General features: G+C 40.2%; 1 protein-coding gene across 1 annotated transcript in view; it reads right to left on the reverse strand.

Annotated features, from left to right (window-relative positions):
- Positions 1-21,613, reverse strand: part of SLC9A9 (solute carrier family 9 member A9) — a gene marked incomplete at its 3' end in the record, with an annotated part of 980,651 nt that overhangs the window by 419,654 nt on the left and 539,384 nt on the right. Inside the window, 1 exon segment of the mRNA XM_080654659.1 lies at positions 20,655-20,760. Within this exon segment, the coding sequence (XP_080510785.1) occupies positions 20,655-20,760 (106 nt within the window).

The raw sequence follows: 21,613 nt of genomic DNA on the forward strand, positions 1-21,613 counted from the left end.
TTTTATTCACAAAACTTAATTTTTTCAAGTAAGTTATGAGGTTTATTTTTATTTTTTTAAATATATTTTATTGATTTTTTTTTACAGAAAGGAAGGGAGATGGATAGAGAGGTAGAAACATTGATGAGAGAGAAACATTGATCAGCTGCCTCCTGCACACCTCCTACTGGGGATGTGCCTGCAACCAAGGTATATGCCCTTGACCGAAATCGAACCTGGGACCCTTCAGTCCGCAGGCCAACGCTCTATCCACTGAGCCAAACCAGTCAGGGCAAGTTATGAGGTTTAAAGATAAACTCAGGAAGACTCCAGTGTGTAGAAAAAGATGTTTCTAAACTCCTAGACACAAACTTTCAGGTGAAATATGGAAATTTCTGATGTCTGTGTCCAAGCAACAGATGCAGCTTACCTCAGAGAAACCCTCTTCTTTCCTTTTTCCCTCCTGCTCTTCCTCACCTGTCTGTGTTGCTTGTCCTTGTCACTCTCAGGCTGTGCTTCATGTAAAGTTTTCTCCATACATTAGAAGCCAAGTGACCTTGCCTGGAAGCTCAACTGCAGCCCCAGAATCTGCATTAGCAAGAGATAGATCAGAACTATACTGAAGCCTCTGCAATGTTAATGTATCACCGAAGTCCTGGAATCTTGTTAAAATGTAGGTTCTGCTTCAGGAGGTTTGGAATAGGGCCCAAACTTGTGCATTTTATACTATGGATGTCCTTGCTCCTTGCTGGCCTTGGCATCACACTCTGAGAAGCAAACCTTTGACCAACACTCTGGTATTAAGTATCAACTCACCTTTACTATGGCTTGGCCTTGACCTTGTATGGTCTTAAAAAGAGACTTTGTCTTATTACTAGTGGCCTGGTGCACGAAATTTGTGCACAGGGCATGGGGGGGTTCCCTCAGCCAAGCCTGCAACCTCTCCAATCAGGGACCCCTTGGGGGATGTCCAACTGCCAGTTTAGGCCCGATTACTGTGGGATCGGGCCTAAACTGGCAGTCAGACATCCCTCTCACAATCTAGGAGTGCTGGCTCCTAACCACTCACCTGCCTGCCTGCCTGATCACCCCTAACCTCTCTGCCTGCCTGATCACTCCTAACTGCTTCTACCTGCCTGCCTGTGTAATCACCCCTAACTGCCCTCCCCTGCTGGCCTGATCTCGTCCCCAACTACCTCTGCCTGCTTGTTCACCCCTAACTGCCCTTCCCTTGCCGGCCACATCTTGCCCACAGCCACATCATGCCCTCCCCTGCTGGCCTGATCTCGCTCCCAACTGCCCTCCCTTGCCACTCTGGTTGCCCCCAATTTTCCTCTCCTGCCGGCCAATTTGGCTCTGATTGGTCGGTTTCTATGCTAGTCAATGTCAAAAGCCCCGCCTCCTAGGCAGCCATTGGCTCCTCACAGTTTACCCAGATTTGGTTCTGTTTGGTTTCTATGCCAGTCAGCATCTTTGGGCCTATCTCTGGGCCTGATCAGAGAGGCGGGGCTGATCAGCAGCCCCTGCGGAGGCCTGGAGAGAAATAGAGGTGCGGCTGCTGGCAAAGCCCTGAGGGAAAGAGAGAGGCAACGGCTGATCAACAGCTGCCATGGAGGCTGCGGATCAGACCCTGCCTCTCTCTCTGGGCCTCTCTCTGGGCCTGATCCACAGCCCCCTCGATCGTCAGTGCTGGGTCATTGCACCTGCCCTGGCAGACCCAACACTGACTGCAGGACTGACTTTCAGTGTTTGGTCGAGCCTTCTGTCATTTTGGATGTTACAGACCCTGGGTTTTTATATATTAGGATTACCCTGTTAGATCTTGGGATAATTATAAGACAGTCCTAGAGGATCAGGACATTTTTATTACTTTTTTCATATGAATGTCTTTTGTTAACTATAAAAAATGTTTAAACTATAATTTTGTGTTCTATTCTCTATATTTCATTTCTGTGATTTTACAAAGTTGACATGATTCTGTGAAGTAATTTTAGTTTAATGGAACAGTTATCTATTAAGGACATTTGAAGAGTTTAAATTTTTGTTTTTTATTTAAAAATTCTTTCTTTCTTTCTTTCTTTCTTTCTTTCTTTCTTTCTTTCTTTCTTTCTTTTCTTTTATTATGTTTTTATTTTTCACCCAAGGATATTTTTTCACTGATTTTTAGAGAGAGTAGAAGAGAGAGGGAAGGACAGAGAGAAATATTGATGTGAGAGAAACATCAATTGGTTGCCTCCTGCACAGGCCCAGACCAGGACTCAAGATGGGGAGGAGCCTTCAACCAAGGTACATGTCCTTGACCAGAATCAAACCCTGACCCTTCAGTCCTCAGGCTGATACTCTACCCACTGAGCAAAATGGGCTAGGACAAAATTATTTATTTTTTAATCCCAGCAATATTAGAATGTGAAAGAAATTGCTTACAAAGAATAAAATGGGTGCTATATTTTACTATCAAATAGTTCAATGAATTCTTTTCCCCTTTAAAAAAGAAAGCAAACAAATCATAGCCACTGATCATAATGTTGTAAAATTAGAAATGAGTAAAATAGTATAGCTATGTAAACATATCCAGTAGGGAATTCTAGTCACACTCTTCTAAATAAAATTAAAATTGAAGATGAAATCAAATTTGAAAGTTTAGCTTATATAGAAATAAATAACAATAAGTGTATAGTAGATTCCTTATAAAAACCAATGCGATAAAGCAAAGGATTATTCAGAGGAAAGTTTATAATATTCATTTATTTTATCAGAAGAAATGGAAATAAATGGACTATTTATCATAAGAATCTAGAAAATATACATAAAAATGTACCCAAATACAGTAGAATTAAAAACTTAATAAAGAAAAAAAAAAGTAGCCAAAGAGAAATTAAGATTGGTCAGTAACATTATGTAAAATAAGAATATGGTCCATGTCTCTAGGCCATAAAAAGAAGAAATAACTTAGAGAAGGTCACTCCAGGGATAAACACAGTATTTCCTATTTAACAAGTTGCTGGAGGAAGCAATACAAAGCATCTAGTACATCCTGTGCCCTTAATCATTATTTGTTGCCATTTCTTCCACATTCATTCCTGCATCAAGGAAAATCTGGTGAAAATGTGCTCTTTACTCCTGGTAATCCAAACTTAGAACATTCTCAGTAATACTACAATTATCAGATTTTTGCAAGTTAGCTTGGTTATCTGCTATTTATCCATTCAAATGTTATTTATCAACTAGAGGCCCGGTGCACGAAATTCGTGCATGGGGGGGGTGTGTGTCCCTCAGCCCAGCCTGCACTCTCTCCAATCTGGGACCCCTCGAGGGATGTCCGACTGCCCTTTTAAGCCTGATCCTGTGGGATCGTGCTTAAACGGGCAGTCGGACATCCCTCTCACAATCCAGGACTGCTGGCTTCCAACTGCTCGCCTGCCTGCTTTCCTGATTGCCCCTAACTGCTTCTGCCTGCCAGCCTGATCACCCCCTAACCACTCCCCTGCCAGCCAGATTGATGCCTAACTGCTCCCCTGCCAGCCTGTTTGCCCATAACTGTCCTCCCCTGCAGGCCTGATCACCCCTAACTGCCCTCCCCTGCAGGCCTGGTCCCCTCCAACTGCTCTCCCCTGCAGGCCTGGGTCCCTCCCAATTGCCTTTCCCTGCAGGCCTGGTTGCCCCCAACTTCCCTCCTCTGCCGGCTTGGTCACCCCTAACTGCCCTCCCCTGCAGGCTTGATCGCCCCCAACTGCCCTCCCTTGCAGGCCTGGTCCCTCCCAACTGCCCTCTCCTGCTGGCCTGATTGCCCACAACTGCCCTCCCTTGCAGGTCTGGTCACTCCCAACTGCCCTCCCCTGCTGGTCATCTTGTGGCAGCCATCTTGTGTCCACATGGGGGCAGGATCTTTGACCACATGGTGGCAGCCATCTTGTGTGTTGGAGTGATGGTCAATCTGCATATTACTCTTTTATTAGATAGGATAGAGGCCTGGTGCATGGGTGGGGGCCAGCTGGTTTGCCCTGAAGGGTGTCCTGGATCAGGGTGGAGGTTCCCTTGGGGCATGGGGCAGCCTGGGTGAGGGGCCTGTGGTGGTTTGCAGGCTGGCCACTCCCCCTGGTGACCCAAACGGAGGCCCTGGTATCTGGGGTTTATTTATCTTCTACAATTGAAACTTTGTAGCCTGAAGCGGAGCCAAGCCTTCTGCTTGCTCCGTGGAGGCAGCCATTTCTATTGGGATTTATGTATCTTCTATAATTGAAACTTTGTAGCCTTAAGCGAGGCCTGGGCTGGCCAGGGTGTGCAGAAATCTTGGCTTCCTCCATTGCCAGGGGCAATCCTAGCCTCCTGCTCTTTCCAGCTCCGTGGCTGCCGCCATTTCTGTTTGGGTTTATGTATCTTCTATCATGAAACTTTGTAGCCTTGAGTGGAGGCCTAGGCCAGCAAGAGCAGGCGGAAAGCTTGGCTTCCTCCATTGCTGGGGAAAACCAAGCCTCCCTCCTGCTCTCAGTGGCCATAGCCATCTTGGTTGGGTTTATTTGCTTATTCGCTCCTGATTGGCTTGTGGACGTGGCTTGTGGGTGTAGCGGAGTGATTGTTAATTTGCATATTACTCTTTTATTAGATAGGATTGAGGTCATTCAATGAGCAAAGCACAAGTTTTGGCTATGGAGACACAAGGATGAATAAATCCACTCCTATTCCTCGGGCAGCTCTGTGTCACCAAATAGAGACAATGTGTACACAAAGACATCTACTGGCAGGTGGAAGGTAGTAAGTGATAAGACAGCAGGAATCCTGAGAGGGAGTGATTTCTTTTGGGCTGGGGAAGATGAGAGAGAGATGGGGAGAGTTTTCCTGAAGGATCAGAGGCATTTGGGTCTTGAAAGATGAGAAGAGTCAGGTCCAGAGTAGCGAATTCAATATGAGTGAAGGAAATAGAAAGTGGATTCTAAAGCTGGTTATTTCTGAAAGTTATAGAATGTTTTTAAAGAGAAATGTTGAAAGGAAGTTACGTAAATGACACAGGTCAGTAAGCCAAGACAAGTGAAATAGGGAAACTGATATGGTTAAACAGAATTTGGCTTAATATGTTTTGTTTCTTCTCAAGGCTATGAAGCTCCAGATGGTCCTGCAGATGGAACCACAAATACAAGCAACCTTCTTCTGTGGATCCCTAGATTACTCACCTCTGATGGAAACCTGACTGCTGTTTCCAGTCAATGTCCCCACTCAGCAGGAAGCAGCTAGAGTGACTGTCACCCCTGTTCCCAACAGCAAAATTAGGTAGATAGGGTAAGGGGTGAAAGAAGGAGGCATTGTGGAGCTAACTGAAACAAACAAAAAATGTCTTTTGCAGAAAACAGGATGGCAGAAAAACAGGGTGTTTTGAAACAAGGATGTATTTTATGCATGTATAAAACAAAATATTGCAAAAAGGCCAGGAACCAATCAGAGAGCAGCACAGATAGACAAAGAGCAGGCCTTTAGCAGATATAAGGGGAAGAGCAGAATGCTTCTGAGACAAGCCATTTGAATCTCCCTCCTGAGCAGGGAGCTAGCATTTGTTTGCAATAAACTCCTGCCTTATTTGAACATCTCTGGTTTGTGGCTTCATTCTTGGATTATATGAGACAAAACCCCAGGAAAAATTCCTGCTTGCCAGTTCTGGTATCACAATGTATAGCTGTAAATTAAATAAGAAAAATGTACTACATTGCATATCAGGAGACCTGAGGTCTATTGGTCATGGTTCAGACATTTAACTAGTTGGATGACACGTGTAATTTAAATTCATTGCCTGGTCTATTGTTTTCTTCTCAATGAATGAAAGAAGATGGTGTGCATTACTATGCTTCAAATCTAGGCATACAACAAAACCCACCAAAGTATGGAAGAGAGTATAAGAATGTCATAATCTTTTATTAAAATTTTTGGGTATTCTAAAGTATACAAGTACCCTTGTGGGCCAAAAACATCTATGCTTGTATGCAGAGAATAAAGTTATTTTATTTTATTTTATTTTATTTTATTTTATTTTATTTTATTTTATTTTATTTTATTTTATTTTATTTTATTGCCAATAAGGGTCAAGAAACTCTGGCAAACACTGCTTTAGATAACCTCTAAGTATCTTCCCATCTTAAATGTCTGTGATCTGAGTAGTTCAGTTTTTACATTTGTTTCAAGTTCTGCATATATGGATTTGAAGAATTACACATGGCCCCATAGCTTCACTTCTGGTCAACTAGATGCTTGGTGTCTCCCTTTTGACCTAGATCTACAACCTCCCCTTTTGTATTGCCCTCATCCCCATTACAAAGTCCAGCAGACATCAGATGCTCAGATGCAAGTTTGTCAAAGAAAAAAATCTCTATTTCAAGAAATATTTATCTGCTTTGAAATGAGAATTCAGGAGAAATTAATTTTAGACCTTCACACACAATTAGATATTTATCTGAATTTATAGTGGCAGAGTCCATTTTCTCCTAAAATTAAAATTTTCTTATTCAATACTACTATCACCTACAGTCTCTGTTATCGATAATATTATTCAGTAGTTCTTTTCTCATTAAAAGTTGATAAAGCCTTCAGATACAGAAGCTGAAAAATAAATGCCTATCCACATGGATCATGATTTCTTTGACATTAAATATAGTGTATATAGAAGTAGGGGCCTGGTGCATGAAAATTCATGCACTGGGGAGAGGTCCCTCAACCCAGCCTGCCACCTCTCACAGTCCAGGAGCCCTCAGGGGATGTTTTACTGAAGGCTTAGGTCCGTTCCCTCTAAGCCGCAGTCTGGCCTCCCTCTGTGGGAGGTGACCAGGCCCATCAGGGGAAAGCACCATCACCTGCTGTTGCTGCCACTGCTGACCACTGTAGCTGCTGGCCCTCCTCGGTCCTTGTAGCCGCCGCAGCTGGCAGCTGCTGCGGCTTTGTTCGGAAGGATGTCCGGAAGGATGTCTGACTTATCTGGTCCAATTACCATATTACTTACCCTTTTATTAATATAGATATTGCATTTTTGGACAGAAATTATTGATTTTATCATCAGAACACAGAAAGAGAGTGAGTGAGAAAAAAATGTCTTGCTCTCAGATTGTACTAAGGGGTTTTAAGGGTGATGGGTTATTTTTTAATTTTTTTAATATATATTTTTATTGATTTCAGAGAGAAAAGGAAAGAGAGATAGAAATATCAATGATGAGAGAGAATCATTAATCGGCTGCCTCCTGCATCCCCCTCCTCCCCCCGGCACTGGTGATCGAGCCCGAAATCTCCGGCATGTGCCCTGGACCAGAATTGAACCCGGGACCCCTCAGTCCATAGGCTCTATCCACTGAGCAAAACCAGCTAGGGCAGGGTATGGATTATTTTTTCCATACCACACTTTTATTTATTTTTGGTCTGGCAAAAAGAGACATTTCTGATAGGTTTCCTACCCCCACCATTGACCATAAACCTGGAAGTAAGAAGTCAAAAATTTAACGAAATGGATACTCCTTCAAGGAATATGACAGATTCCAAGTTTCCAAAGAGTACATTTATTGTGTAGTTCACCATATTTGGCAACACCACAGTTGGCGGATCAATCATTAGTCAGCGGAACATAAAAACACCAGTACAGAAAAAAAGCACGGGTTTATTTCTTAATCCTGGTTTCCCTAATGCAGAGTGTAGGAATGTATTTTAGAGTTACTTCATGTCTATGTTGCAAAGTTTTAAATTTCCATCTGAAACAGAAATATCCTTCATAATTGTAGTATGAGTATTAATGCTAAATAACGAGGTCCGGGGAGGAAAAATGTCCTTTTTCACTTAGATCCCTGAATTCTATCTAAATGTTGGTGTTTGTCAGGCTCACCCCTTCTTTTCAATTTTCTTTCCTTGCAGTCAGCTGCCACATTTACACCAATATCACCTAAATCTCTCATGAGCAACCTCACCCCAGACACCCAGGTCCCATTGTGGACTGTACCTCTCCATGTGTAGTTTCCACACTTGTGTGAAATCCAGAGGATTTTTGAATGAACTCATTTTTGTGTTTCCCTTTTTATTACATGTATCATTAGCTATATTCCCCATTTTGGTGAAATAAACCATTGATTCAGTTGAGATAGGGACCTGGGAATTGTCCTTGACTACTTTTTCCCTTTCACCTATATGTTGTATGTTTGTGCTATTTATCTTCTGACAATTTTCTACATGCCCATGAAGAATATAGGTTCTTGGAAAAGAAGAACTTTATCATTTTTCCCTTGCCTTCTGGTACTGTGAGATGTTAAATAATAACTGGAAGTATTTACAGTGAAGAAAGCAAGGGTAAATTTGTCCACTACTCAAGTTATACATGCAAGGTTGTTTGCATATTGAAATTATGAGCTACTCAGTTCAAGGAAGTACAGGTGTGAGTTAATTAATTATTATGTGAGGAGAAGTACTTTACACCTGTATTTATGGAGATGGCATCCTTGTGTGTTTGCCCTTGGTTCAGTGTATTGGCTAACTAATCCCATGAGAATTTTGGGTGACTATTACTACAGCTTGAATGCCTAACATTTTGAGCCTCCATGTTTTATTTTTGACTTGGAAAACACTCAATGTACATTTGTTGGCGAATTATTAGCTAATTAAGTTGGATTCACATTGTACTTTCAATATGAAAGCAAGAGCAGTTTTATGCTGAGATGTTGGCTAATGACATGTACTTAGAAGCTCAAACTGACCAGATTGGTTTTAAGAAATCCTTCAGACTAAGACCCCTCCTGGAGATTTGTTTTATTTACTGAGATCTATACATGTATTTCCTGTCTAGTCATGCAGCACATCAGTGGCAAGAAAAAGGTGCACTTGTACCTTGGAACTGAAAGCTTTCTTACTAGTAAGAGTGGGAGATAAATTTTTGCCAAGCTGAGAGGTGATGGAGATGAGAAGTAATGAACCAAGTTCCTTACTTAGGTCAAGTAGACTCTTAACGTGTCCAGTAATAGTCATTTCATTTGCCAATCTTTCTTCCTTGTCTATTGTAAAAAAGAAAGACTTTGCCAAGTTCTCCTTTTCCCAACTACTTACTCTACAAAAGCCTTGCAGGACCTAGCTGTTGAGTGTCACTTTCCTTATCATGACAATGAAATAGGCTCCCATTACTGCAAGAGATCATTCTGGATTGGGATGAAATTTCATGAGTGCTGAGTGCTCCTCTCCTTCAGATAACTTGGTTAATTCCTTAAAGACTGGGCCAGACCATCACTTGTTTTTGCCCAGCTATGTTTAAAAATTTTCAATCCTTACTGGGTGGCTCAGTTGGTTGGAGTGTCATTCTATAAACCAAAGGGTTGCAAGTTCCATCACTGGTCGAGGCATGTATGGGAGCATGTTTCTCTCACACATTGATGTCTCTCTCTCTCTCTCTCTCTCTCTCTCTCTCACTCTCACTCTCCTTTCTCTAAAAAACTTTGAAAATCAAAAAAATCAATAAACAATAAACATATCCTCTGGTGATAGAAAACGTTTTTTTAGTCTTCTACTTTCTAGAATTAGACTCCAACGCCCAACAGCAATGGTAATCAGGACTTTTCTTTCTGATTTTTGTATGTTTATTTTCTTTCTTTTTCCTTTTTTATTGTTTAAAGTATTACAAATAGTAGTGCATATGTCTCCTTTTTTCCCCCCAATTGACCTTCCTCCAGCCTCCCTTATCCCCCGGCACATGCCCTCACCCTCCCCCCACCCCCGAAATCATTTTATCCTGAGTAAAGACAGTAGTGGGCTATACTGTTCACTTTTCGTATGAGAAAATGAGGTATTCCAATGGCCTCCTTCCCCCTTCTCTTCCTCCACTGGACATAAAATATTCCCCAGGATCCTAAAAATGGAAGCTGCCCTTTACAGCAGTGCCGAGAAACAGAGAAATCATTAGATGTGGGCCAGTGTGCCATTAGAAATCACTCTTTGGGTGTTTAATGACAGTCCCTGAAAGTTTGCTCTGGCACAAATCTGACTCACAAAGTCTCAGCTGGGAAACATTACAGAAATGAATTTTCAAACAACCTGTCTAGCTGTGCGTTTTGGTATCTTTATAAACTGAAGAGCAGCTTCTACAATAGGATTCAATTCCATTATAGGTTATGCTGTAAATAATACTTCTGAATTATTTTCAATAATCAATTTAAAATAATGGCTCAGTAACCTAATGACTTTTAGAGAATAGGCCTCTGTACAAGAAAAATTTCATTGGATCAGAGATTAGATATGCATGTGTACCAGGCACCTCAGAGAGAGAGTGCCTTTCGGTCACACATTTACTCACAAGCCACATTCCTTCGCACACGGTGTCCTTCTATTACAAAAGAATAAAATCCTTTTACCTTAGAGGTAAAGAAAACTGAGATACCAATTAATAGGAGGACTTATTGCAATCCCTCAGCAAGTCAGCAGAAAAGCTATAAACCAGAGACTTACTCCTCAGTAACTGACTTTTCAGTAGGGTGGACATGTCCACACACACTCCTCTCTTTGTGATCCAGGCTGGCAGGGACTCCCAAAGTCCATTCCCAGCTACACACTCTCATCCTCTAGAAAGACTCTCACTTGTGCTTGACATTCTGCCCAGTCTCCCCAAAGAAGAGTTTCTCAAGTTGTCCTTATATATTCCTAGTAGCAGAGAATCAGACTTCTGGGTAGTAGAAGTACAACTTTCATTTGCATGTCTAAAAGCAACTTGTTTCCATAAAACTAAATTCTTCTATGTGTCTATTGAACATTTGCAGGTGCAATTTCCAAAGGATGGACATGAATTCAGCTACAAATGTGGCCTTTGAAGTAAAAGAAGATCAAAATAAATCAAATGATCATCATCAAATTAGTAACAATGGAAAGTGAAAGCAGAAGATGCTGTAATAAGCAAGCCCCCTCACACTGAAGTGTTCATAATTAATCTTATAAGAAGCTGAATTGAAATGAATAATGAACACTGCAAACTGTTGTTAAAAGCCTAATATTTTTTCTATCAGTATGCACCTGGCATAAGATGGTCCTAAGTGTCCTAGCCTAAAGGCTGTGTCTCTGAGCCTCTCTTCCTTTGTGTCACCAAGTTGTGCAGTTTCTTTTGTTGAAATACCTCCCGATTCGATTCTTCCTTCCCTTGTACCATTAGGGTTTCTTTGTTTGAAAGCAATAAAAACTGATTTTGGCTACTATAGTCAGAAAGAAATTTACTGGAGGGAAGCATAATAGCTCTCAGAAAAGAGGCAGTAAGGCAACTCCAAGGACTGTGGCGTGAAGAGATAGGGGGTCTCAGCAGGGCTTTGCTGTTGAAAAGAACAGATACCAATAGTTACACCTCCTCTATCTCCCGCCTAAAGGTTCATACCCCAGGGAAGATGTGTCGGCCTGACCTAGCTTTGAGTGTTCTTCTCTGGGGGATCAGGGTGGGGGGTATATATATTAAAAGATGGGATCTGATGGAGGAGAAGCAGTTCCCTAAATAACATCAGGATGCTATTCTTAGTGAAAGTGAGAATGGGTGCTGGGAAGCCAAAAAAACATATGTCCACCATATTCTTCTAGACTAGGCTCTTATTTCCTCAGGTCTACATGTTTGTATTTTAACATAACAGTTAGAGAAGTAAAATTTCAGATTAATGACATTTATTGTATACTCTGTAAAATATATTTTTACTGATATCAGAGAGGAAAGGAGAGGGGGAAAGAGAGAGAGAGAGAAGAGAGAGAGAGAGAGAGAGAGAGAGAGAGAGAGAGAGAGAGAGAAACAACAACGATGAGAAAGAATCATTGATTGGCTGCCTCCTGCACACCTGCTACTGGGGATCGAGCCTGCAACCTCTGGCATGTGCCCTTGAGCGGAATCAAGCCCAGGACCCTTGAGTCCACAGGCCGACGCTCTATCCACTGAGCCAAACTGGCTAGGGCTATTATATATCCTTTTGTTAGCATATAAATCTGCACTGAAATATCCTGACCAGTAGATATGTAGAATCTTCAAGAATATTATGAGGCATGGGGCATGCATAAAGAAGTCCATTGTTCCAATTTTGGCATTTTTCCTTTGTTAAGCAAAAATCATTCATTCCAGTGCACAATAGATCAGACAGGCAGGTAGAGTGGTTAGGGGTGATCAGCTGGTGCTGATATAGCCCTTATAGCCTGGATAGTCTATATAACTTCTGCTTATGAATCTTAATTCTTCACACCAGCAATAGTTCTATATTTCAGAATTACAAAGAGTAACTAAAAAATCATAGTGAAGTCTAGAGGCACATAAACAAACAGTAGCCAATTAGAAACTATAATGGAAGATGTTTCCATTCATCATAGTACCCCACGTATAAAATAGCTTAAAAAGTACTTAACAAGAAATTTGCAATGTGAAGACAGTATATAAACATTTAGTAAGTAGCATAAAATATAACTTGAATAGTGGGAGAGATATAACATACTCCTGGGTAGGAAGACTCAACACTGTAAAAACACCACTTCTCTTCAAATTAATATAAAAATTTAATGCAAAAGCAATCATAATCACAGAGTTATTTTTTGCTTGAAACCAGAGTTATTTTCAAGTCCATATGGAATAATAAATATTAGTATTTATAGCAAAGAACCTGGGGAAAGGGAAGGGGTTGAAATGAGCCATGAGGCTGAAATAAGAAATACAGGGGAGACCAAAAGCTCAGTGGAACAATAGAAAGCTCAGAACATATGTATACATATACTAGAGGCCCAGTGCACAAAATTCATGTATGGGGGGGAGGGTCCCTCAGCCCAGCCTGCACCCTCACCAATCCGGGACCCCTCAGGGGATGTGCAACTGCCAGTTTAGGCCCAATTCCACAGAGATAGGGCCTAAACCAGCAGTCGGATGTCCATCTCACAATCTGGGACCGCTTGCTCCTAACTGCTCACCTGCCTGCCTGCCTGATCACCCTTAACCCCTCTGCCTGCCTGCCTGATCAACCCTAACTGCTCCACTGCCTGCCTGATTGCCCCTAACTACTCTGCCTGCCTGCCTGATCAACCCTAACTGCTCCACTGCCTGCCTGATTGCCCCTAACCACCTCTGTCTGCCTGCCTAACCTTCCCTAACCACCTCTGCCTTCCTGCCTAATCACCCCTTACTACCTCTGCCTGCCTGCCTGATTGCCCCTAACTATTCCCCTGCTGGCCTGATTACCCCTAACTGATCTCCCCTGTTGGCCTGATTGCCCCTAACTGCTCTCCCCTGCTGGCCTGATCGCCCTTAACTGCCTCTGCCTTGGGCCCTGCCACCATGGCTTTGTCAGGAAGAATGTCCAAGAGACGTCTGGTCTATCTGGTCTAATTAGCATATTACCCTTTTATTAGTATAGATGTATCTCCACACATAGACATTATATTATAAATTGATAGGTTAAGGTTGAAGGGTTTTAGGACAGATGGACAACCATTTAAGAAGAAAAGCAAATCCCTACAGCATCCTGCACCTCTGATCAAAACAAATTTCAGTTGGATTCCAATGTAAAAGTAAACCAGACAACTATTAAAAGGAAGAATACATTATCATTATTAAACATTTGGGCTTTCTTAGTATAAATTAATAAAATATTGGGCTTTGTAACAAGTAGATAAAATTACCCACAGAAAACTTGAAAATGTCTATACATTAATCTTTCACCTTACCTAAGAAAATAAAACATATTTGAAATGTAAAACCACAAACTAGAGAATATTTATAGCGTAAATGACAGTCAAAACGTTAATTTTCTTAGTGGAAAAAGGTCTCCTAAAACTTAATGTGACAAAGATAAGCATCTTGGTAGGAAAAAAGGACCAGGGGCATTAACAGGGTAGTTCACCGAAAGAAAAAGAAAAATTGCCAATGACATGTAATTAAAATACTGTCCTCAGTAGAAATATAATAAATTCAAATTAGAATAAAGTGGAACTTGATTATCAAGTTACTGGTAGCAGGGATGAATAAGATTTCAGGTGGGGAAGATGTGCATGAATTGTTGATGAAACATTGTTGTTGAAAGTACACAAGGACACAAATTTTCCACAGGATAATTTGAATGAATTTTTCCAAGACATTAAAATTTTAGCCTTCTTATTGCCCCAGCAATTTTATTTTTAGGCAGTTATATACTACCGGTAGTAAATATAAATCCACACATCAATCTATAAGGATTATCATTGTAATTATATTAATAATATTGAAAACTGAGCAATTAAAAAGTTGCTATAATATTTTATGGCAAGTTGGTATGATATAGTATGAGGCAGCCATTAAAAATAACAATATAGAAGAATATTTGGTGTTATGAAATACATTCACTATAAATTGTTGAGTGAGAAAAAACAAGTTACTTAAAAATAAACAAAGTATAATTACATTTATGTATGCATGCATATATTTAATAAAGTGTATGCATATGTGTATAATTTGATAGATTCAGACCACAGTTAATAATAGTTATTAATAGGCAGTAAGAATACAAGTAGTTCTATTTTATTTCCTTTTATGAACCAACACCTTCTGTAATGTAGAGGGTGGGGCAAAAGTAGCTTTATAGTTGTTCATATGGAAAATAATACAATAATTAATAAATAATACAAAAATAAACCCTGTGTTGCGTACTCACAACTGTAAACCTACTTTTGCCTTGCTCTGTATATGCAATACTTTGGTAATAGAAGAAAAGTAAAAAACATGTTTTTAAAGGCAGATGTACTTTTTTTAAAGCAAAAGAAATCCATTTTAAAATAAAATCTTAAGTGAAAACCTAATTCATGGAACCAATAAAAGGGGTGAAGTGGGGTGCCTAGAGCCCTGTTCACTTGGTAGACACCTTCAAGCACCCACTTTGGAATGCCATGGCTGGGGTCTCTTAGAAATCCTTGCTTGTGAATCCTATTCCTAGAACCTATAGGATGTGTTGTTAGTGAACCCATGCAAGGCCCTGATTGCTGGTGGCCTCTCAGTTACTCATTCCATTTAGTTCACTGTATTCATTATCATATATTCATTCATTCAGCACTTTTTATTTTTTATTTATTTATTCATTTATTTATTTATTTAGCATATTGGAAGGAGCTCTTTTATTATGTTAAAACTATAGATGTCCTTTTTTTTCTTTATTGTAGTAAGATATTACATATGTGTCCTTATCCCCATTGCCCCCAACAGCCCCTTCCGCTCATGCCCTCACCCCCCTAGTATCTGTGACCACTGGTTATGCTTATATGCATGCATAAAAGTCCTTTGGTTGATCTCTGCCCCTTACCCCCACTATCCCCTGCCTTTTTTCTGAGGTTTGACAGTCTAATTGATGACTCTCCATCTCTGGATCTGTTTTTGTTCATCATATTCCACAAATGAGTAAGATCATGTGATATTTATATTTCTCCAACTGACTTATTTCACTTAGCATAATGCTCTCCAGGTCCATCCATGCTGTTGCAAATGGTAGGAGTTCCTTCCCTTTTATAGCAGCATAGTATTCCATAGTGTAGATGTACCACTGTTTTTTAATCCACTCATCTGTGGATGGGCACTTAGGCTGTTTCCACATCTTAGCTATTGTAAATTGTGCTGCTATGAACATAGGGGTGCATATATCCTTTCTGATTGGTGTTTCTAGTTTCTTAAGATATATTCCTAGAAGTGGGATCACTGAGTCAAATGGCAGTCCCATTTTTAAATTTTTGAGGAAATGCCATACTGTTTCCCACAATGGCTGCACCAGTCTGCATTCCCACCAGCAATGAAGGAGGGTTCCTTTTTCTGCACATCCTCTCCAGCACTTGTCATTTGTTGATGATAGCCATTCTGACAGGTGTGGGATTGTACCTCATTGTTGTTTTGATTTGCATCTCTCAGATAATTAGTGACTTAGAGCATGTTTTCATATGTCTCTTGGCCTCCCTTATGTCTTCTTTTGAAAAGTATCTATTTAGGTTCATTGCCCATTTTTTGATTGGGTTGTTTATCTTTCTTTTGTTAAGTTGTATGAGTTCCCTGTAAATGTTGGAGATTAAAACCTATCAGAGGTAACATTGGCAAATATGTTCTCCCATGCAGTGGGCTTTCTTGTTATTTCATTGATGGTTTCTTTTGCTGTGCAGAAGATTTTTATTTTGATGTAGTCCCATTTGTTTATTTTCTCTTTCATTTCCATTGCCCTAGGAGCTGTATCAGTGAAGATATTGCTTCGGCATATGTCTGAGATTTTGTTGCCTGTGGATTCTTCTAAGATTTTTATGGCTTCCCGTCTTATGTTTAAGTCTTTTATCTATTTGAGTTTTTTTGTGTATGGTGTAAGTTGGTGGTCTAGTTTCTTTTTTCTTTTTTCTTTTTTTTTTTTTTTGCATGTATCTGTCCAAATTTTCCAACACCATTTATTGAAGAGACTGTCTTGATTCCATTGTATGCTCTTGACTCCTTTGTCAAATATTCATTGGGCATGGTGGCTTGGGTCAATTTCTGGGTTCTCTATTCTATTCCATTGATCTATATGTCTGTTCTTGTGCCAGTACCAGGCAGTTTTGAGAAAAGTGGCTTTGTAATACAGCTTAATATCTGGTATTGAGACCTCTCCTACTTTGTTATTCTTTCTCAGGTTTGCTGTGGCTATTCAGACTCTTTTTTTATTCCAGATGAATTTTTGGAGAGTTCATTCTAGGTCTGTGAAATATGCCATTGGTATTTTAATGGGGAGTGCATTGAATCTATAGATTGCTTTGGGCATTTTAATGATGTTGATTCTAGCAATCCATGAACATGGTATGTTCTTCCATCTGTTTATGTCTTCCTCTATGTCTCTTTTCAGTTTCCTGTAGTTTTCTGAGTACAGGTCTTTTACCTCCTTAGTTAAGTTTATGCCTAGGTATCTTAATTTTTTTGGCGCGATGGTAAATGGGATTGTTTTTCCAGTCTCTCTTTCTGTAAGTTCATTGTTGGTGTATAGAAATGCCATAGATTTCTTGGCATTAATTTTGTATCCTGCTACATTGCCAAAGTCATTTATTAAGTCTAGTAATTTCCTGATGGAGTCTTTAGGGTTTTCTATGTACAGTATTTTAGCTTTACATTTTATTTATTTACTTGTTAATTAGAACTAGAAAGATTTTTATCATTACATGAATTAGAGAACTGAATTTGATACCACACCCTCAGATTTTATTGAAGGTTGATATGAGAAATGACTACATGAGGAATAAATCTCCATCTTCCTTGAAACTATTATTAAATATACTGTCCATTGTGGTGTTTAAAGGCTCTTATATAAGAAAGCATGTGATAAATTGCCTTAAAATTTTAGTAGCAGAAAAAGCGTTTGTCCATTTTTACAAATAAGTATGAATTCCTTTTATAATGCTGTTTTATTTTCCTATATGATTCATCAGGTTTCTCTCTTGGCTTTGGCTATTAGAATGCTCAGAGCTATATTTATTGACAAACCACAGCAATAAGTAGCTGCCTAATTTTGCAGAAATACTCTATGCCAAAGCACTCGAGTGTTTGTCCTTAACTAAATGGTCCCATGATATGCATGTTATAAGTTGTTTCAAATCTAATTTGGAAATAGGAAAGGATTAAATAATTAATGAATAAACACATAAGTAATTTGAACTCAGCAGGCTTGGTCTCTGGCAATAGAAAATGCTCACACCTAGACTGGTTTGAAGTGAATGTCTATCAGGCATGCTGCTTAATCTGAAGCACTGCTCTGGATTGAGTGTGCCCCTGGTTGCAGCCTTGGACAATTGAGCCTTTCTGCTACTGAGGGCCACACATTCACTCACCCATCCCATCATGCTGACTCCTTAGAGGTGGTCTCCATGGCATCCAATAAGGATAACAGGTTCAAAAGGGTGGTCAAAGAGCAGGGTACAGATAAATTAGCAATTCACACATGGGCCATAACCTTTAAAATAGTTAATGAAACAAGATCTTGCTGAAATGGATGAGAAAATAGAAAGACAATTTTCACACACAGAAACAAACAATTTTTGTGTGTATGTGCCTGTGAGTATTTGTGTTTTTATTACAATGTTCAACAGTAGAGTAAAAATGTCAGGTGAGTTAAGATACTTTTTTGACCACCTTCCTGAAAGGTCAAATATGTACTCTTATTGTTAATATTACTCACATCATTTTACAACATGTTAAGTGATAAAAAAGGCATAGAATGTGAATAAAGGGAAACAACAATTTTTGAATGGTGGATATAAATTGTTACCTCCATTATTTCATTTAAGGGACACTAGTGTTCTTTTTCTCGGGCACACATAAATTCTTCAGCAACCTCCCTAACAACTAGTAAGGCACTACTATAACAGAGCTTGTCTTGGATGATTTGGATACAAGGGTCAGTAAGGTGGCTTTCTGTGTGAGTGACAGACACACTCAACACCTGAGGGAATCACTTGGTCCTTACAGCTCTACAGTAAGTTGTGTCAACTGCCCAGAATAGGACAAACATCATTACCAACATTTTGCCAAAATTTGGGGTGGTTTTGTGTTCATTTTCATTTGTTTCCAGGAAGTTTTTTATTTCTTCCTTTATCTCATTGGTAACCCATTCATTGTTTAATAACATACTATTTAGCCTCCATGTGTTTGAATGTTTTTGAGTTTTTTTATTGTAGTTTATTTTTAGTTTCATGCCATTGTGATCCCAGAAGATGCTTGCTATGATTTCAATCTTCTTGAACTTATAGAGACGTAGTTTGTGTCCTAACATGTGTTTTATCTTTGAGAATGTCCATGTGCACTTGAGAAGAATATATATTCTGCAGCTTTGGGGTTAAATGTTCTGTAAATATCAATTAAATCCATCTGATCTAGTGTGTCATTTAAGGTCACTGTTTCCTTGTTGGTTTTTTGGTCTGGAAGATCTATCCAGTGATGTCAATGGGATGTTAAAGTCCCCTACTATGACTGTCTTGCTATCAATCTCTCCCTTAAATTCCTCCAAAAATTTAGGTGTTCCTATATTGGGTGCATATATATTTACCAGGGTTATATCCTCTTGTTGAAATGATCCCTTTAGTATTATATAGTGTCCTTGTCTCTTGTGATGGCTGTTGCTTTTGGGAAAATGAGGAACATCTGTAATACTCTCAACAATAGAGATCAATTAAAAAAAATTGCCAAAGAATTCATGTTCAAAGGACAGCCAAAAACAGTCTAGGAGCAAATGGACCAGGCAGACCCCTGAGGCCCAAATATCTTCCTATTCTTAGGGGCTACCTCATATTTCACAGGTGAAATTTCATTCAAGGTAGTGATGCCTGGTCCTCACCAGCCCAGGCTCTGGAATCAAATCTCCTAATTTTAAAACTCAGCTCTACCACTTACTGTTGGGTGAGTAAACCAGGTTTATATAGTTTCTAACTTTTAATCTTTCTATAAATTAATGAGAACATTCCTACAAGGCAGTTAGCAAGCACCCAGTGGTAGCATAGTTCACTTTCAATATGCCAACTTTTATTATTATTTATATTTAAAGTACTAACTATTAAAATACAAATTACCCTAGGGAGATATCCTATTACCAATTAACACTTCAAGAGGGATTCTCACCACTTGAATGTCAGTTAAGATGTAGTGAATATCAAGGATCAGGGATTGAAACCCAGGAGAAGCAGGAAAGAGGCCAAAAGAAAGAAATAGCTTTGACATTTTATAGAAGCCATAATGATTCTTCTACATGGAAAAGCACCCAATTGTTGCAGCTACCCAAGTGCAAACTCTCACTGCTGCAGAAAGGCAATCTAATTGCTGAATCTAGAGCACTTGATCCATGGCCTTGGGGGCCTTAGGGACTGCCCCTTTCTCTATCAACTATTTCACCTCAGAGCACCCTATATATAGACTTTCTATGGTAAGAGGTATTAAGCTGTGGTGAGGAGGCTAAAAGGCTAATTCTAATATAACCTTGATATTTGGGGGAGTGGGTGGGGGGTTAGCAATCTGAATCCATGCCAGCAAGCCCAGTGTACATTCTTGATAACCTATAATTAAGTCACCACCCCTTTTCCAGAAACTGGTCTTGCAGAACCTGTTGCAGAGGCCATAAAACTGTGAAGTGAACAGTGCACTGCACCAGAGGGAGGGTTATTAATGCTGGCGCCAGGCCAGACCATCAGATATGGCCTAGAGACCCTCAACATCTAGGGGCCTTCTTGCAAAGCCGCAAAAAGGTCTGGAAGCATAATCCATATTTGTGGGACAAAGACCCCAGAAAGATATAAAAGAGAAGTCCCCTGCATGTTACTTTACTCAGATTTGGGAAGTTATTCCTCTGGGTCCACCAGCATAAATAAACAGTGTCACTCCTTTTCTCTAAAGCATTGCTTGGTTTTTCTTTGGTCTTCTGTAACAACGGAGCCTCACATAGCTGTTTTCTGGCCTGCCATAGTGTGTGTGCAAAGATTTTAAACACTGTGTGGACACTTGCACATCCTGGAGAGGCTGCTTTCATGGACACTTGCTGTGAACAATCATTCCTAAAGTTACCCATCACCTCTATTAATTAGTCATTTGTAGATTTCAACATCCCCTCCTGACCAGCAAGAACAGAAGAGGAAAGGGCATTTTGGAGACTTTCAGTTAAGGTGTTGTATACAAAATGGATGAATCATTATTTGTCTCTCCCAGAGTCCCCAGGAAGGCTGAGTGGGACACACACCTGTGAGGCCTGCAGCCTCCGCAGACAGGAAGGCGCTCCAAGACAGGAGGAAGAGCAGGCCCGTCTCCAGCAGGGGGAACTCATGCAGTTTGGTAAATTTGGTTAAGTGATGAAGACAAGTTAAGGGAAACAACCACTCTGACAGCTAAGTCTCCTTCTTGGCTGAGAGATACTGATGTGGTTGTGCTAGTTTCTGAGTAAGAGAATAGATTTCAGACCTGGCTAGCACGGTAACTCCCTGGGTCTATGTGAAGATCATCACAGCTTCATTGTTTCACTGGGCGCTTAACATTCTGATAAAAATACAAACTTGTGTTCAGATAACACAGAAAAAGTGTCTAAGAGGAAGAAACTAGCGAACTGTACACAACCTCTTTTTTTTTTAATATATTTTATTGATATTTTACAGAGAGAAAGGGAGAGGGATAGAGAGCTAGAAACATCGATGAGAGAGAAACATCGATCAGCTGCCTCCTGCACACCTCCCACTGAGGATGTGCCCGCAACCAAGGTACATGCCCTTGACCGGAATCGAACCCGGGACCCTTCAGTCCGCAGGCTGATGCTCTATCCACTGAGCCAAACCGGTTTCGGCTGTACACAACCTCTTGAATTTGAATTTAGGCCTTGGGATATGCCCCTCAGGAGACTGTAGCAGATCCTGAGAACAAAGCCGCAGATTGTGGGTAAATGAGAAGCTGCAGGTGGGTCAGCACCAAAGGAGGCCATTGCTCCCTGGAAAAGGCTACTCTTTGGACAGAGCACCTGGAACACTCTTCTCTCCTGGAGCGGGAAATAGGATCAAGAGCAATATTATATTCAGTGACCATGTCCACTTGGTATAAGTAGGGTTGATCAAAATGTGTATTAATTCTAGGTCAGGCAGAGGTTCATTTTGGCCAGAATAACACTTGGTCAATGGCTTACATATTGCAAATAAAGCAAAGGCATTGTGACCC

This window comes from Plecotus auritus (assembly GCF_963455305.1).
Source record: "Plecotus auritus genome assembly, chromosome: 2".
Lineage (NCBI taxonomy): Eukaryota > Metazoa > Chordata > Mammalia > Chiroptera > Vespertilionidae > Plecotus > Plecotus auritus.